This window comes from Papio anubis, chromosome 2 (genome assembly GCF_008728515.1).
Source record: "Papio anubis isolate 15944 chromosome 2, Panubis1.0, whole genome shotgun sequence".
NCBI lineage: Eukaryota > Metazoa > Chordata > Mammalia > Primates > Cercopithecidae > Papio > Papio anubis.
Window position 1 is genome coordinate 32212258 of NC_044977.1, and position 19871 is coordinate 32232128.

Genomic DNA, 19871 nt, shown 5'->3' on the forward strand with positions numbered 1-19871 from the left:
AAATCAATTGACTACAGATATGTGGAGTTTATTCTGGACTCTGAATTCTATTTGCATTGATCTCTTTGTCTATCCATATGACAGTTCTACTGTGTTTTTTTTTTTACTGTCATTTTGTAGTAAGTTTTGAAATAGGGAAGTCTTAGCTTCAATTTTGTTCTTTTTCAAGAGTGTTTTGGCAATTCTGGGTCTGTTGCAACTCACTGTGAATTTTAGGATCAGCTTTTTTATTTCTGCAATAGCAAGAAAAAGCTGTTAGGATTTTAGTGGAACCGCATTGAATCTGCAGATCACCTTGGGGAATATTGCTATCTTTGCAATATTACATCTTTCAGTCCATGAATACAGAATGTCTTTGTATTTATTTACATATTCTTGAATTTCTTTCAGCCATGTTTTCTTTGTTCAGTGTACAACTCTTGTACCTCTTTGGTTAAATTTATTCTTAAATATTTTATTATTTTTGATGCTATGGTAAATGGAACTGTTTCCTTGATTTTCTTTGTGGATTGTTTATTGCTAGTGTACAGAAATATCACTGATTTTTGTGTGTTGATCCTGTATCATGTGGAATTGCTAAATTCATGTATTAGCTTTAATAGTTTTAAATAAATTTTTAAGAATTTTTCTACACGTAAGTTCATGCCATCTGTGAATAAAGTTTTACTTCTTTTTTTCTAAGTTAGATACCTTTTATTTCCTGTTCTTGCCTATTTGCTCTGGCTAGAACTTGCAGTTTAATGTTAAATTGAAATGGCAAAAGCGAGAATCCACGTCTTGTTCCTGCTCTTAGGGGGGAAAGCTCTAAGCCTTTCACCACTGAATATGATGTTGGCTATAAAATTTTTATAAACCAAATGTTTTTTACTCTCACTTACTCCCCTCTCTATGTATTTTTTCATGTTTTATTCAGCTTGGTTTCCCCCAGCTTAACTTCTATCTGTCCTTCCTCAGTTGTCAAAGCACATTAAAGGCCTCTGTTGGGGAACAGGGGAGAGAGATGAAGCTCTGAATATTCCCAGAAAATCATTAGGAAGCCAGGTTAGTTGTTTGCTGTTTTTCCTCTAAACAAACTGTGAACTATTAAGAAGTGTGTAACTGCTGAAGCACCACAAACATAAATTCAAGAAATTGTAATGAACAAAAGTAAAGAAGAGAAAAATGGGAAGAAAAGAAAAGAAAAGAAAAGAAACCAAAGACAAAGAATCACAGAGCTATTAGCACCTATAGGTATTCACTTTATAATTTTTTCGATATTTCAGTGGTCTACTTTTGGACTTATGAAATAAATTTTATAATCCCTAAAGTCAAAAACAATAACTTTTATTATCTATTTCTCTACTCTCCTCTATCTCACTCATCTCAAACACACACATACACACACATATGTACACACTGGCACATAACAATCTGTGAGGTGTAGCAGATTTCAGATGTGCTATGGGAATTGACTTTCTAACATAATCACTTGAGAAACTGAATCCCCCTCTTCCTGGAAACATTATGAGAAAAATATCAGATGGTCTAGATATTGAGAACTCACCTGTCACATAAAGAGTTGTTGAGTGGCTTTCAATGATAGCAGACAGAAAATTTGCAGAACAGCGGTATGACCCATTGTCACTAGGAAGCACTGGTTCAAAATGTAGAATAAAAAATGAAAGGTTCTTCTCTTGTTTCCAACTTGTGTGTCTACCTTCAAGTTTGACACATGTTGTTCCATTGAGCTTGCACCAAGTCACATGAGGCCTGTGAGCACAGTATTTCACAGGGCATTCTAGTTTAAAGGGATCTCCTGCGAAGATGGAGTGATAGGATTGTCTCTTTATATAAAGCTGTACATCGCATGATTCTTCGCCTAAAAGATAAAAACAAAACTAAAATCAAATATGTTCTTCTGGAAGTACCATATATATGTGACTTCATTAGTTCTCAAGCATTATTTGGTAATTTTCAAAAACAATTCCCCAATTTCTAGTAATTAAGCCTCACTAGCAGAATGTCTCATACGTATTAGGCACCTAATAAATATGTTTAAAAGGTGAAATAAATCATTTAATCCTCTGTCAGGCCTCCGAGCCCAAGCTAAGCCATCATATCCCCAGTGACTTACATGTATACATCCAGATGGCCTGAAGCAACTGAAGATCCACAAAAGAAGTGAAAATAGTCTTAACTGATTACGTTCCACCATTGTGATTTGTTTCTGCCCCACCCTAACTGATCAATGTACTTTGTAATCTCCCCACCCTTAAGAAGGTTCTTTATAATCTCCCCCAACCTTAAGAAGGTTCTTTGTAATCTCCCCAACCTTGAGAATGTTCTTTGTGAGATCACCCCTTGCCCCCAAAACATTGCTCTTAACTCCACCGCCTATCCCAAAACCTATAAGAACTAATGATAATCCCACCACACTGTGCTGACTCTCTTTTGGGACTCGGCCCGCCTGCACCCAGGTGAAATAAACAGCCTTGTGGCTCACACAAAGCCGTTTGGTGATCTCTTCACACGGACACGTGAGACACTGTCTTAGTCTGTTTTCTGCTACTATAATCGAATACCTGAGATTGGATAATTTATGAATCATGGAAGTTTTACTTGGCTCATGGCTCTGTAGGCTGAGAAGTCCAAGAGCATGGTGCCAGCATCTAGCAGAGGCCTTTGTGCTGCATTATCTCATGACAGAAAGCAGAAGGTGGAAGGGAGCACACAAGACAGAGAAAAATGGGGGCCAAAATTTATCCTTTTATCAGGCACCCACTCCCATGATAACTAATCTATTCCTACAATAAGGGCATTAAATACATTCATAATCTACTGATGTCTTAAAGGTTCCACCTCATAATACTGTTACAATGGCAATAAAATTTCAATATGAATTTTGGAGGGGGCATTCAAACTATAGCATTCTGTCCCTGGTCCCCCAAAACTCATGTTCTTTTCACATACAAAATACATTCATTCCATCTCAATAGCCCCAAAAGTTTTAATTTATTCCAGAATCAACTCAAAATGCCAAATTCAGAGTCTTATCTAAATCAGATATAGGTAAGATTCAAGGCACGATTCACTGTGAAGCATATTCCCTCCAACTATGATCCTGTGAAATCAAAACAAGTTATCTACTTCCAAAATACAGTAGTAGGACAGATATAAGATAGATATTCCCATTCCAAAAGGGAGAAATAGGCAAAAATGAGAAAGTAACACGTCCCAAGTAAGTCCAAAACCCAATAGAGAAATAAAATGGCATTGCTGGCCTTGGTTGATGCTTCAGCACTCACAAGTTAGAGACTCCTGCTTGCGCTCTCCCAGGCTAATGCTTCAGGCTAATAGCTCCACAGTTCTCAGGTCTCAGTGGAGGTCCACTCTCATGCCTCCACTTGGCACTGCCATGTGAGTGGACTTTTCCTGGGCCCTCAGGCTGTCCACAACATTCTTTGAAATCTACATGGAGGAAGTTGTGGCCCACGCTTCTTGCATTCTGCTAGCCTGCACACTTAACAAGTGCGTGCCACCAAGGTTTACCAATTGCACCTTACGGAGTAGTGGGTTGAACTGCACCTGGGTTCACTTGAGCCATAGCTGGAGCAGCCAAGGAGCACTGTGCTGGTACTTTGTAATCTCCCCCACCCTTCTCTGGACTTCTCAGCCTACAGAGCCATGAGCCAAGTAAAACTTCCATGATTCATAAATTATCCAATCTCAGGTATTCGGTTATAGTAGCAGAAAACAGACTAAGACAGTGTCTCATGTGTCCGTGTGAAGAGATCACCAAACGGCTTTGTGGGAGCCACAAGGCTGTTTATTTCACCTGGGTGCAGGCGGGCCGAGTCCCAAAAGAGAGTCGGCAGGCCGGGCGCGGTGGCTCAAGCCTGTAATCCCAGCACTTTGGGAGGCCGAGATGGGCGGATCACGAGGTCAGGAGATCGAGACCATCCTGGCTAACACGGTGAAACCCCGTCTCTACTAAAAATACAAAAAACTAGCCGGGCGAGGTGGCAGGCGCCTGTAGTCCCAGCTACTCGGGAGGCTGAGGCAGGAGAATGGCGTGAACCCGGGAGGCGGAGCTTGCAGTGAGCTGAGATCCGGCCACTGTACTCCAGCCTGGGCGGCAGAGCAAGACTCCGTCTCAAAAAAAAAAAAAAAAAAAAAAAGAGAGTCGGCACAGTGTGGTGGGATTATCATTAGTTCTTATAGGTTTTGGGATAGGCGGTGGAGTTAAGAGCAACGTTTTGGGGGCAAGGGGTGATCTCACAAAGAACATTCTCAAGGTTGGGGAGATTACAAAGAACCTTCTTAAGGTTGGGGGAGATTATAAAGAACCTTCTTAAGGGTGGGGGAGATTACAAAGTACATTGATTCAGAGAGCAGAAACCTGCGGCAGATCTGGGCAGCAATCCTGTAAAAGGCACTCCAGTTTCCTCTGAAACCAATTTGCCCTCTGAGCTCTGAGCCTATGATGGGAGGGGCAGCCTCAAAGGCTTTGAAATGCCTTCAGCGCCTTTTTCGCAACTTCTTGAATAGTACTACACTCCCTTCTATCCGTATTAATCGCTTTAACAATGTTCACTAGGCCACACCCTTAGTATTTTCTCCCAAACATACCTTTTCACTTTTTATATGGCTAGGCAGTGAATTTTCCAAATCTTTCTATTCCACTTCTCTTTTAATTATAAATTCCATGTTTAAGTCATTTTTTCCCCTCCTGCCTCTTACTGTAAGCAGTTAAAAGTAGCCACACAGCAGCCTAAATGCTTTGAGGCTTAGATATTTCTTCCACCAGATATCCTAAATGATTGCTCTTAATTTCTGCTTTCCGTAAAGTCCTAAGACATAGATACACTTCCACCAAGTTCTTAGGAACTGTATGACAAGGATGGCCTTTACTCCAGTTTCCAATGGCTTGTTCCTCATTTCCCTTTAGTTATGCACTTTGTGTTGATTTGTATTTTTTTTATTTTCCAGTAAAGTTAAGGCTAAGCACATGATCCTAAAAGTATTTTCTTTTAAATTATTTTTTCTCCACTCTTACAGTTCTTTCTTAGCCTTTATTTCTACGTTTTGAACTACCCCCCTCTTAGCAATATGTCTAATCCATCTCCTTCATTTTTATATTTCACTCATTTTCATGTATTCTTCTGAATAGATTTACAGTATCATACATTATAATGACATAAGCGTAACAGAGATTATAGCCAAAACTCTCTTTTAAATACAAAGACAGCTAAAGGCCTTGCCTGTGATCACACAGCTTGTCAGATGTTGAACCAAGGAGCAACTTTTGACCCTGAGTTTCACATACATGTCTATCCAGAACAAGGTTTCACCTCATTTCTACACCCTCCTTGCCAGCATAAATATTCTCATTGTATCTATTTTCTTACACCTAATATACCTTTCACTAACATCCTACTTAAAAACCCTTCCTGCTCACATCTGATTAATCTCTGCTCAGATTAATAGAAACTTGATTGAGTTTCCAGGAATCAGAGTGAGAAAAAGGACCTGCAGAAAACTTTTAGAACCTCTTAATATTTACTTACTTATAACTGCTTTGAGACCTCAAACAAGTTCACTTTAAGACTTCTTAATTGAGTTGCTTCCAAAAGTTCAGAACTAAAATGAAACCAAACTGAAAGGTAAGTTATAAGGATGAGGTTTTCAAAAAAATGAAGAGAAAGGGTAAAATATTTTACCAAAAGGAAGTGTACCTGAATGTGGTTAGACTTACAACACAAAAGTAAGAAGGCCAGAGGCAGAAAGGTCAAGTGAAACTCTTGTTTCCAGAAGCCCGTTCCTCTCCCTGAAATTAACAGACTCCCTCAGCCTCCTAACTTCCCTTTTAATTTTCTTGGATAAGTCAATAACAGTTTATGGAGCCTATAAGTCTGTGCTAGAATTATGAAAAACAATGAGATGGTTATAGACAAAGATCTTTTACCCTCAAAGAGTTTACCATTTAATTGGTAAGGCGGGAGTATCTAACAATGAGGGCACCTTTCTTTTCTTTTCCTTTCTTTTCCCTTCTTTTCCTTTCTTTTCTTTTCTTTTCTTTTTTTTTTTTTTGAGACAGAGTTTCACTCTTGTTGCACAGGCTGGAATGCAATGGCACGATCTCGGCTCACCGCAATCTCTGCCTCCCGGGTTCAAGTGATTATCCTGCCTTAGCCTCCTGAGTAACTAGGATTACAGGCATGAGCCATCAGGCCCAGCTAATTTTGTATTTTTAATAAAGATAGGGTTTCTTCATGTTGGTCAGGCTAGTCTTGAACTCCCAACATCAGGTGATCAGCTCATCTTGGCCTCCCAAAGTGCTGGGATTACAGGCGTGAGCCACCACATCGGCCAGAGGACACCTTTCTAGAATAAATTTACTATATACCACTCTTTGTTCTTTCAGTTTACTGAGCTGGAAGCAAGGCTTGAGGGACCTTGCATGCTGGTTGTTAGGAAGCCTAGGAATGAATCGGACAGGATGTCTGCATTTGTGGAGCTTGCCTTCTAATGGGAAATAAAAATGAATGACAATTGGGAGAGTGTTAATATAACACTGTAAGAGGTACAAACAAGGCTGGGCATGGTGGCTCATGCCTGTAATCCTAGCACTTTGGGAGGCTGTGGCAGGTGGATCACCTGAGGTCAGGAGTTTAAGACCAGCCTGACCAACATGGTGAAACACCATCTTTACTAAAAATACAAAAATTAGCCAGGTGTGGTGGTGCATGCCTGTAATCCCAGCTACTCAGGAGGCTGACGCAGGAGAATTGCTTGAACCAGGGAGTTGGATGTTGCAGTGAGCCAAGATCATGCCATCCAGCCTGGGCAATGGAGTGAGACTCTAAAAAAACCAAAAAAACAAACCAGAGGTACAGACAACTTTGCATGGGTCTGCAGAAGGTTAACTTCAGCTGGAACAAAGCTTCATGGAAAGGCAATACTTGAGCTGAACCTCGGTAAATGAGTAGCCCTTTGGCAATCAGAGCAGTGCATGGGACAGGGGAGGTATTTTAAGAGTGAGGAAATGGAACGGAAAAGTCTTAGAGACCAGGAATCTCATGATAGATTTAGATCATTGATACACAACTAGATCATGGTTTTCTGACATGATGACATGGAGACCACCGGTTGTTTCAGAACAAATGGAATAAGCATTAGGCAGGAGTTTAAACTTTGCTTATCCACCATGAAAAAATACAATGCCTAATTTTGGGGGATATTTATAAAGGACATGGAAATAGCTAAAAATGAGACTATTCCTTTGAACATGTCTGTTTCAAATGCTAACACATTGAGCGAATTTGAAGATAGTCCCCCAGTTTTGCTGGTCCTCAGTTTCTTCAAAATAAGATGAAAGCGTTGAGCTGTAAAAGTAAGAAAGTTCTCACTCACCACCCCCTGACCACACTAACACACACAACTTCACCTTCCTCAATGTGTGACTGAAACTATGAAATCACTTTTAGCCTGCAATTTCTATTTCTATCACAATATATTACCTTTCTATTTAGCCACAGGGCTATCACTTCATGTTAGTGGCGCAATTAGACATCACTTCAAGTTCTGTCTTTCGTGACTGTATGCTCCGGAGCAGTGCACAAAGTGGGTTAGGGCTGGAGAAAAGAGCCAGCTTTCTGAGTTGGTGACATCACTGATTCACAACAGGATTATGGAAACATTGCAGTTCCTAAATATTCTTATCAGCAGGATAATGACCATTCACAATCATACTGACTGGCACGGGAATTTTTCTTGAATGGAGGAATGAACCGATGATGAATGCAGGCTTGCAAATAGGCATTAAAATCAAGAGGACTCCCTCTGTGCACAAACAAGGTATTATAATACTTCCTATCTCTCAGAGGCTAACACTGATGTTTATAGTGTAAAAATGACCCACTGAGACAAATAGCACAATTCTTTTTTTTTTTTTTAATTTATATATTTTTTGAGATGGAGTCTCACTCTTGCCCAGGCTGGAGTATAGTGATGCAGTTTCGGCTCTCTGCAGCCTGCGCCTCCCTGGTTCAAGCGATTCTCCTGCCTCAGCCTCCCAGGTGGCTGGGATTACAGGCGCCCACAACCATGTCCAGCTAATTTTTGTATTTTTAGTAGAAACGGGGTTTCGCCATGTTAGCCAGGCTGGTCTCGAACTCCTGACCTCAGGTGATCCACCCACCTCTGCTCCCAAAGTGCTGAGATTATAGGCGTGAGCCGCCGGGCCCTGTCGACACAATTCTAATTGTCCACCTGACAAGCTTGTTAACACTCCTTTTCGCCTGTTCTGAATTATGAATATCCATCATATGATACTCAGGACACACAAAGCTATCCCCCAAAAGTTTGCCTTATCAAATAAATATTTCCTAAAGAGGAATAACTATGACAGTTGCTTTTGGCTGTTACTCAACTTCCAACGATCAGTTATTTTATCTCATTTTTTATTTATTTATTTTTTTGAGATGGAGTTTTGCTCTTGTTGCCCAGGCTGGAGTGCAATGGCGCGATCTCCTCTCACTGCAACCTCCACCTCCCGGATTCAAGCAGTTCTCCTGCCTCAGCCTCCCAAATAGTGGGAGCTATCAGTTATTTTTATTCTTGCTCTTATTATCTCTGCTGTTTTTCTCAAGCATTCATGTCTGATGATAGGAAATTTTCAATGCTAAACATAATTAAAATAAATACATGCAGTAAAAGAATAAAAACTTCTGGCTCAGCGCGGTGGCTCAAGCCTGTGGTCCCAGCACTTTGGGAGGCCAAGGCGCGCAGATCCCAAAGTCAGGAGATCGAGACCATCCTGGCCAACACGGTGAAACCCGTCTCTACTAAAAATACAAAAAAATCAGCCGGGCGTGGTAGTGGGCGCCTGTAGTCCCAGCTACTGGGAGGCTGAGGCAGGAGAATGGCGTGAACCCAGGAGGCGGAGCTTGTAGTGAGCCAAGATCGTGCCACTGCACTCCAGCCTAGGTGACAGAGTGAGACTCTGTCTCAACAAACAAACAAACAAACAAACAAACAAAAAATAAAAACTTCTACTTCCCTCCAGGCTCTTGTATAATGAAATGTCCCTTGTTAAGTCACTATAGGTTTAGGAATTCTTTCATTTTTTAAATTTCTATCAAAACCACTAGTGGTATGTATGTTCCACGTTCAGGTGGTACCGATTATATTTTATTTTAGGTCCAGAGTACATCATTTTGAGCAACCCCTTTCTCTATACATAAAAATATTTTCAGAAATAATCATGAGATGAAACAAGTAATAAAATGGCCAGAAAAGAAATATAGATAATGAACATTGTCTTGTGTTGAACTTCATGTATAAAACCATGCAAATTAAAAAATGTTTAAAAAATATTAAAATAAAAAAAGGAAAAATGTACAGGTAATTATTCAATCATTTTTATATCCACCTAAACAGTATGAACTTTGATTCTTTAGTTACAGTCTGATATAAGTTTATATAAATAATTGTCCAATAACTAATCAATGAGTTGTATTAAAAATGAAATTCTACAAAGATACAATTTAGGTAACTACTAAATTGTAACACGAAAGTTTTATTTTCTTGATTTCTTCTTTAGTTTTAAAACAATATTTTAAAAATACATTTCAATTGTAAAAATATTAATCAATCTAACATTTCATGCATGAAATAAAGTTGCCAAGCCGAAAATGGTATACATCACAATTTGTACCCTTTTCACTGTTTTAAATTTTAAACACAAATAAAAATTCAAGACGTTTGCACCAAATGACAAAAATGAAACAGCTCCTGTTCTGCTTCTTTGTCTCAGCATTCTCTGTGGTATTGTTGTTTATTTAAAACTGAATGTTGAAAGACTGGAGTATGTAGTACCACTGAGACTGAGGGCACAAAGTGTCCCTGGAGGAAACTGGAGAGATCCTGGACATTATAAATTTACTATCAAAATGAACACAAGTAGCTGAATTGTATACATCCAAGACCAGCTCTATAACTGCGAAGTTCTCTGAGTTAACTTGCAAGTAGAATGCAAAGTTTGTCAAAAGATATATACTACAAATGTGCTAATTTGAAGTTTACATATATATTATAAAACTCAACAATAACCACAGTATTTAGAACTTAGACCAAAAATATTTGAAGGGTAAATATTTCACCTCTGACATGGTTCATATTTGCTAGTATATAGTGATATTTAAAAGGAAACCGGCTGGGCGCAGTGGCTCATGCCTTAATCCCAGCACTTTGGGAGGCCAGGACGGGTGGATCACCTGAGGTCAGGAGTTCAAGGCCAGCCTAACCAATAAGGAGAAATCCTGTCTCTATAAAAAAATACAAAATTAGCTGGGCATGGTGGCGCACTCCTGTAATCCCAGCTACTCAAGAGGCTGAGGCAGGAGAATTGATTGAACCCAGGAGGCGGAGGTTGTAGTGAGCCGAGATCATGCCATTGCACTCTAGCCTAGGCAACAAGAGCGAAACTCCGTGTCAAAAAAAAAAAAAAGGAAACCAACTTTTAGTTGTTTTTAAATTCAGTACAGACAGTGGACCCACTTGGTCCCACCTAGGAGTGTGGATATCCCACTGTCCTTGACACATTAGTAACAAGACAGTTTCTAGCACAAAGAAGAAGCTGAAAGTCTTACATCACTTTTCAATTTTGCCATTAGATTTTTGTTTGATTATCTAGGATATGATATAATCTCTCAGAGCTTTCAGATCCCTCACGAGGACGATAGTCTTTCTCGCTGGGTCAATCAGGAGAGGCTTCATGGGGGAAGATAAATCTCTTTCTTCTTCCAAGCCAACCCCCGGGCAAACTTGGTCCTCCTCTCATTATCACAGTATAATACCATCATTTACCTAATTACATGGGCCAGAACCTGGGGAGCCATCTTAGTCTGCTTCCTTGTCACTGTCCCATTCTATCGGCTGCGAAGTTCAATTGATTCAGGATGGAAAATGTCTTCCATATTTGTTTCCATGACACTGCCTTAATTTGGATCTCATTCTGTTTCATGTGGATTATTGTCACAGCCTACCAAATGGTCGTCTACATTCCAAACTTGGCCTTGTTTCCCTCCCTCCACCTCAATCCATTCTCCACATCACTGTCAGTGTTTGGTTTTTTTTTTTTTTTTTGAGACAGAGTCTCGCTCTGTCGCCCAGGCTGGAGTGCAGTGGCGCGATCTTGGCTCACTGCAAGCTCTGCCTCCCGGGTTCACGTCATTCTCCTGCCTCAGTCTCCCGAGTAGCTGGGACTACAGGTGCCCGCCATCGCGCCCGGCTGATTTTTTGTATTTTTAGTAGAGACGGAGTTTTACTGGGTTAGCCAGGATGGTCTCGATCTCCTGACCTCATGATCCGCCTGCCTTGGCCTCCCAAAATGCTGGGATTACAGGCGTGAGACACCACACCGGGCCTAGCCCCTGCTTCTTTATGCAAACTCACCATACTCTCATATCCCCACCCCCTAGCGAATGTCTGATGCTATTTTGTGTGACATGCATCACTCTTTATAATCACATGTGTTCATGTTTCTGTCTTCTATCTAGTCTGCTACTTCCTTGATGGTGTGTTACCTGTCTCTGCATGAGGAGTTGGTCTTAGAAAGGTATAAAGGTGAGAAAGCACGATGTGCCCTGAGACTGAACAGAAAGACGTTAATGGAGCAAATAATCCCCTGTTCACAGCTCTAATTGTTTCTACCTAGTACTGGCTGCACAGCAGAGTCAGCTAAGCCCTTAGAGAGGTGGGCTAAAAGGCAGAGAGGTGAAGAACATATACAACTCAACATACCTTACAGTGGTTAAGTTGTAACCACTAAAGAAAAGCTAGACTTTACAAGTACTCAGTTTGAAAAGGCCTGATTTATGTCCACTCGCGGGTGGATATTAAAAATATTTAACAAGTGACACTCCATGGCCATCCAGCTACACAGACCAGCCGATCAGAAAGGAGTGCCAGCCACAAACAACTGTATAGTCTCGTAACTCCCAACCAAGCAAGTGTAGTTGCTGAGCTGAAGAGTGTAAGTAATTTTTGAAACCAATTAGCCCTTAAAAAGAAGAGGGTTGTGATTATGAACATTTTGTAAAATACCATTGTTTCTTGTTTTTAAAGACCATATGTTTTGATTATAACCATTATCATGAGGAAAATCTCCCCTGAGTTTCACTATGTCTCCATTGAAAAATTCTTACAAATTTATGGAAACTTCAAAGTGGTTACAACCATTGAAAGAAATGAATTACTGTAATGAATGCAGATTGCCCTAACTTGAGCTAAGAAAGTGTCAGAGTTTAACACAGAAATTAAACAAATGATTTTTTGAGAAACTAAAATGATTACTAAGTATAATAAACCAACCATTTTCTGTGACATCAACCAGTATTTTAGCATCTGTCAGGAGATACTATCATAGACAAACAACAAACCAAACTTCAGATACATGCTGGGGGAGCTACAGAAGGAAAGAAGTCTTTACACTCAGGAGCAAAAAGGCCTCCAGATGGTATGTTCCGCCTTCCTTCAGAAGGCTGGAATGGCAGAGAGGAGGGAAGAGATGATGGCCACCAGGGAAGGGAAATAATCTGTCTCGCAAATCTTCCCTTGAAATTAGAGTTTAGGGATCCCATAAGGCAGTGGTTTGCACACAGTCGGGGCAAATCCACACACAGCAATAGCAGCCATGGAACCATACTTCAAAGATCTTGGGAGGACGTTGACTTGTACACCTTGGGAAATCACATGCACGACATCAGAAAACCCAGATAACATACTTTCCCATCATAAACTAGCTGACATACACTCACAAAATCAGAAATGTGGTGACATGAGGCTAGGGTGGGGGAGTTCCACCTCATATAGAAAGTATTCATTTAATGTATTATGTAATGTCTATTAAAGGTATTACTTTAACTCTATGGTAAATAAACCCACTCCATAAGTCAGATATTCTCAGAAGTACTAGGAATACTTGGAGAAAATTAAATAAGTATGATGCACACACACATATGTTAAAATCAGAGCTTCTATTGTAAAGGTGACTATTGTTACTTTAAGGAAAACCCTGTGATTGTTCTCATGAGTACGGTGAAAACTGACTGACCCTTAGTCCCTTGTGTAAAATGAAAGTGTATTTACATACGTCTCACCTGAAAAACAACACTAAAGATACAGATCACAGACAATACAGATCACAGACAAGGATGTAGTATGCAATAGTAGATTTAACTTATTCTCTGTGGATATTACCTGATATTGGTCTTTAGACAAGAAGAGCCATTCTCTCCCTGTGTAAACACACACACACACAATGTAAAATTTCCTTCACAAAAATGGAACTGGAAAGTATTAATGCCAAGAATACACAGGGCCTAAGTCTACATTTATGCCCATTATTAAAAAACAAACAAACAAACAAAGAACCATGAAACAAGAAAATTGAGAGCATTTTCACAATCATCTTTTATTTCCTCTTTAAAATCCCCTTCTTACAAAAATACATCTTCTTATATTCATATATGAAACTTTTCTTTAAGTGTACTTTCATATGGTATTAGCACACTTTAAAGTAATTTCTTCTACAGTTAGAATACCTCATTGTTAGTGTAGTATGACTATTTGGAAAGCAAATTTGAAGATTGATCTCTTCAATGCAGTTGTATTGAGCAACTGAAGACTTTAAGTCACATATCTCTTGATTTTCTCATGTTTGAAATAATTCTGAACTTGTTTTGTCTAAACTCAGTCATTTTAGTATTTGTCATTGCTTTTTCCGGCATCTAGCAAAGCTTACAAAGTCCCCGTGTCATTTCCTCTCTTTGAGATATTTAAGAGTAGAACAAGAAGAGATCTTTAGAGGTCATGAGGTCAGATGTCCAATGGAAAGTTTAAGTTACATTTAGGAGGTCACCTCTAGAATCACTGCTACATGTTCTTTGCCACTTGCCCACAAGCACACGCTACCTCACATTATCTGTGTGCTGTAGAACCAACCTAGATCTATCTTAACAGGAGGAAAAAAAGCATATGACTAATATTTTCAAAGTTCTTATTATGAGGTAGGCACTTTTAGATACCAAACATGTATTGTTTCATTTGACCCTCACAATGATTTTATGAGGGAATTACTACTATGGCCTTTATTTTTAAGTTGAGGAAACTGGGTATTAGAGAATATAAGCCACTTGCCCAAGGTCACCAGCTGGTGGGAGGAAGAGTCAAGACTAGGACTTTAACCCAGGCCTGGCTAACTCCAAAGCACAAGCTCTTATCCAGCAGGACTGTTGTAAAAGTAAATGAGAACACATAGGAAATATTCTTAGCACTATGCTTGGCACCTAACAACAAGAGTAAGTACCAGATATTATTGTTTTCTGATAGGATGAATTTAGGGAAGTCACACAGAAGTTGAGTCATTGTCCAGAGGTGTAAAGCCTGAGTGGTAAAGACAAGATGGAAACACAGAAGGCTCTGCTGTGAAAAATTACTCCCAACAACCATTCTAGGGATCAGCAGTGGTGCATAATAACTGGTATATACACCAGGCAAAAAAATATAGATAATAGAGAGAAGAAAGGCAGCACATCCAATATAAGCATGATCTTCTTTTATGTGGGAGAAGAAATTCTACAGACATATATTAACCAGCAAGGCTTGCCTTGGTCAAAACTAGAAAATTGAAAAAAACTTTGTCCTTTGATAATTTTCTAAGCTTGCTTTCAGGATTTCTTCATTACATCTCTGCCGAGTCACAAATGTCCCCTTGCAGTTCTACCCTATTGGTCACTGACTTTGCTTCTCTAGGCCAGAAGATTCACATACATTGCACCCCTTAGAGCCCTGTCTACTCTAAGTAACAAGGATGAGTTTCTGGTGGTTTTAGTTGGTCAACATGTAATTATTGCTCTTGAATAGTAAAAGCTTTTAGTCCACTTAATGAGTCCTAAAGAACAATGATTTATGTTGACTATGTAGAGAATAGCTCTGGTCCAGAGAGCCTTTGATTGCCTGTTACACACAGGCCCTGTCCTTCAGAGAGGCTAAGTTTTCCACCTTGATCACAGGGACTTGAGGAAGAAACACAGGGCAGCAAATGCAGAGAGCATACCTGAGAAGCTGTTGACAGTAGCATCAGTGAGCACCTCTGGCATTTGATCAGAAACCAACATGAGTATTTCTAAATATTGACTTCAGTGGAAGGATGGTTACCTGTGATGTTCAGATTAAGTGTGGCTTATGTATTGTGATTGGAAAGGGAAAGTCAATCTCTACTTTCTTCCCAGATACTTCCTCATATCTCTAATACATTCTGCCACAGACATCACACTGAGATTCATTGGCATTTTCAAAGCCCTTGAAAATAGTAAACAATACTTATGTGGACAGAATCTGCTAAATGTCTTCCAGTATTAATTCTCATCTTCTAATATTATAGATGAAAATGAAGTGGGGCCATAACCCCGCAGATAAAAATCTCAATGCCCCAGCCTCCCTTGTAGCCAACTTATTGGATAATAGGCCATTTGTGATGTGTGTGAGTTCTAGGTTGTACTTATAAGATGAACATGGTTATCAAGAAGGCAGAAAAGAGAAACTGAAGAGCTCTGCCAGCTAAACTTGATATTTTCCTGGGACTGATCTAACACTCCTCTGGACTCTGTTCTAAGTGAATCTCAAATTGTATATGTTTAGATTCTGAGCATACTAAAAATGACACCTCTGCCTGCATACACACAGACACATGCACACAAGGCACTTCTTCCATCAAGATAAACACGTAAATCAGGTCCATAACCACGAGAGTATACCAGAAAGGTACAAAATATTGAGCTTATTTTGAGGTAAGAGAATGGAAAATATTAGAAAAGTGAAACAAATCACATATGATACAATTCACTGACACAATACAACTCAAGCTGCATGATTCTCAAACACTATTAGCATTTCTTGGTGACAAGGACAAGAGTAGATAATGCTTTTGGCATGTTTGTCACAAAGTCTTCATGACAAAAATGCCAAAAGCAGTTGCAACAAACTGAAGAACTTCTGCACAGCAAAAGAAACTATCATCAGAGCAAAAAGGCAACCTACAGGATGGGAGAAAATTTTTGCAATCTACCCGTCTGAAAAAGGCCTAATATCCAGAATTTACAAGGAACTTAAATAAATGTACAAGAAAAAAACAAACAACCCCACCAAAAAGTGGGCAAAGGATATGAACAGACACTTCTCTCTCTTTTTTTTGGAGACAGAGTCTCACTCTGTCACCCAGCTGGAGTGCAGTGGTGCAACCTGACTCACTGCAACTTCTGTCTCCTGGGTTCAAGCAATTCTGCCTCAGTCTTCCAAGTAGCTGGTCTTACAAGCATATTCCACCATGGCCAGCTAATTTTTGTATTTTTAGTAGAGACAGGGTTTCACCATGTTGGCCAGACTGGTCTTGAACTCCTGACCTCAAATGACCCGCCCTCCTCAGCCTCCCAAAGTGCTGGGATTACAGGCATGAGCCACCACTCCAGGCCTAAACAGACACTTCTCAAAAGAAGACATTTATGCAGCCAACAAACATAAGAATAAATTTCAACATCACTAATCATCAGAGAAATGCAAACCAAAACCACAAAGAGATAACATCTCACACCAGTCTGAATGGCGATTATTAAAAAGTCAGGAAACAATAGATGCTGGCAAGGCTGTGGAGAAATAGGAATGCTTTTACACTGTTGGTGGGAGTGTAAATTAGTTCAACCATTGTGGAAGACAGTATGGTGATTCCTCAATCTAGAACCAGAAATACCATTTGATCCAGCAATCCCATTACTGGGTATATACCCAGAGGAATATGAATCATGCTACTATAAAGACACATGCACACGTATGTTTATTGCAGCACTATTTACAATAGCAAAGACATGGAACCAACCCAAATGCCCGTCAATGATAGACTGGAAAAAGAAAATGTGGTACATATACACTATGGAATACTATGCAGCCATAAAAAAGAATGAGATCGTGTCCTTTGCAGGGACATGGATGGAGCTGGAAGCCATCATCCTCAGCAAACTAACACAGAAACAGAAAACCAAACACTGTATGTTCTCACTTATAAGTGGGAGTTGAACAATGAGAATATATGGACACAAAGAGGGGAATAACACAAACCAGAGCCTAATGGGGGGTGTGGGGAGAGGAGAGGGAACTTAGAGGATGGGTCAATAGGTTAAGCAAACCCCCATGGCACACATATACCTATGTAACAAACCTGCATGATCTGCACATGTATACTGTTTTCCTTTTTTAGAAGAAATAAAGAAAAAAAAAAGAGTAGATAATAATATCAAGAGTAATTTATAGAAGACTTTTGTCAACTCCAAAATTTTATTTGTGGTTGATTCCCAATTGCCACTCAATGTTACTTTAACAGGACTATTAAATTAATGAAATGTTGGACTAAAATAAAAAAAAATTAGCTAAATAATGCACAGCACTTAATGGCATACCATGCACTATTCTAAGTGTTTTACAGAATTAATTTACTTAATAGTCACAACGACATTATAAGATTATTCTCTCATTTTTTTAGATGAGAAAACTGAAAACCAGAGATTTGATAGTCACAAAACCATTAAATGGCAGACATAGGATACTAATCCAGGCAGTCTGGCTCTAGAGTCCCTGATCTTAGCCACTATACCACACAGCTTCTCCAAGGAACAAAGAAAAGGATTATTTTTTGGACCTGATTACAAATGCCTATAAATATTTTTCTTTCAACAATTCTGGACTCTACATAAAGATGAAACTCACAAATAATGGAAATTAAGTAGGAAAGTCCCAATGAGGCAAGATAAATAGCTTTTGACCTCAACTTTACAATAGAGGAAACTTTGGTAGTAGGACAGAGGAAGCAAGAAATTTAAAAACTTCTCTGTGATAGGAAAGTATATTCAAGGTTGCAATCAGCACAAGGTTAATCTTTTCATGCCTTAATTCAAGAAGTCCTATAACCACAGAACGCATTCCTAAACATTTATTTAATATGTGGCAGGTATTATTGTAATAATACATAGGCACTTGGCAGAAGACAGAGCTCTATCTCTAGCATTCCTCCATATGTACATTTCAGCAGGAACAAATAGCTGAAGTCATAGAAATATGCCTTATAAAGATACTGTGCTACAAAACCTGAACTTCAAGGAATGATTTTTTTTTACCCAAAGATATGGCCAGTTTGTGGTAGAGCAAAACAATCTGTGTGGGATGTGGAATATGGCGTTTAAAAGCTGGTCCATAAACCATACTGGACCGTCATAATAAAGGGTAAATATGACACAAACCAGATCAAAATGGAGACATAGACCTAACCACTGTATTCTTGAAAGAGCCAGAATACAGGTGTTCTTCCCTTACTGAACCAGACTAGGATTGCTTTTTCAAAAAATCACAATAACCAGTAATCAATCAAAGAGCTCCAATTGCCTTTATTCTGGATCCTATACGGTGCTAGGCAATACCCAGACATTAACTGCAGTGTTCCTGCCTGACTAAAGGTGGAATCCTTGGTTGATCCTCAACTGAACTAGGGTCTAGGGCCGCCTCAGACAAATGGTCCAGGACGATAGGGCAGACAATGGACAGAGACACTTGCGTTTGAAGTCTAGTTCTTACCAGCATGATCTGCCCATGAAGGGAAGGTGTTGACATTTTTATTACTTCTATCAGAACAGAAATTGTATGCCACACACTGAGGGGCAAGTTTCTCTAATTTTTTGGAGAAACACAAAAACTAAGCAAGCATACTTTTGTAATAAATAAGGATCTTAAACAGGAAGCTTGTAGAGAACATTACATTTTTTCCAGCCTTATTATAGATGCAGCCTCACTCCTAGGAACAAGGACACGGATCTCACATGGCTTTGAAGTAGGGGGAAAAATCTTCAAAGGCTATCTTGAAACACTTCGAAAATGTGTTACTGTAAAGAACTCAGCAATTAAGTAAATCACGGGAAATCCCCAAGATATAAGGTAGTTAATGTGGTTTTAAGAAATGGAGCCGCCAGTTCTGCCTGGGAGAACAAATTGCACCAAATGTTCCTTCTCTTAACCTATAGCTTTAATTTAATGCAACTGATGCTGCAATTATATCAACTGGTATATATCTGACCAGCACTTCACTCAAGTCTTTCCCTTTTTTGTTTGAGTGCAGCAGTGTGATCTCAGCTCACTGCAACCTCCACCTCCTGGGTTCAAGCTATTTTCCTGTCTCGGCCTCCTGAGCAGCTGGGACTACAGGCATCTCCCACCATGCCCAGCTAATGTTTGTATTTTCAGTAGAGACAGGGTTTCACCATGTTGACCAGTCTGGTCTTAAACTCATGACCTCAGGTGATCTGCCCATCTTGGCTTCCCAAAGTGCTGAGACTACAGGCTAGAGCCATGGCTCCCAGCAGTATTACATTTTCTGAATAATTTGATGCACTATATTTTGGGCTAAATATATTGCAAAACATATTGTACTTATTTATTTTATTTTTAACTTTAAAAACTCAACTATTTTAAATAATAATGTTAAAACATAATTCTCATTTAATTACATGGAAGTTGCTTGGTGAAAATAATTTAGGAAAAATACCACTAACATTTATTGAGTTTTAAATATGTGCACTTACTATGCTAGGCACTTTACCCATATTATTGCATTTACAGTCTTCACAGCAGCCCCATAATTTAGGTATGATTATTATCTCCATTGTTCAAGTGAGGAAACTAAAGATAAGAGACTTAATCAATGCCATATGGCAGAGCCAGTAAATTAACCCAGTTCTAACACCCAAGTTCACTTTTGCAAACGCTAGGTTGCACATTAGGAGAAATAAATG

General features: G+C 39.4%; 1 protein-coding gene across 4 annotated transcripts in view; it reads right to left on the reverse strand.

Annotated features, from left to right (window-relative positions):
- Positions 1-19871, reverse strand: part of BTLA (B and T lymphocyte associated) — a 34008-nt gene that overhangs the window by 11911 nt on the left and 2226 nt on the right. For all 4 annotated transcript variants that reach the window (XM_021934046.2, XM_021934049.2, XM_003893921.5 and 1 more), the window contains one exon: positions 1544-1858. In XM_021934046.2, coding sequence (XP_021789738.2) covers positions 1544-1858 — 315 coding nt within the window. The remainder of the gene's footprint in view (positions 1-1543; positions 1859-19871) is intronic.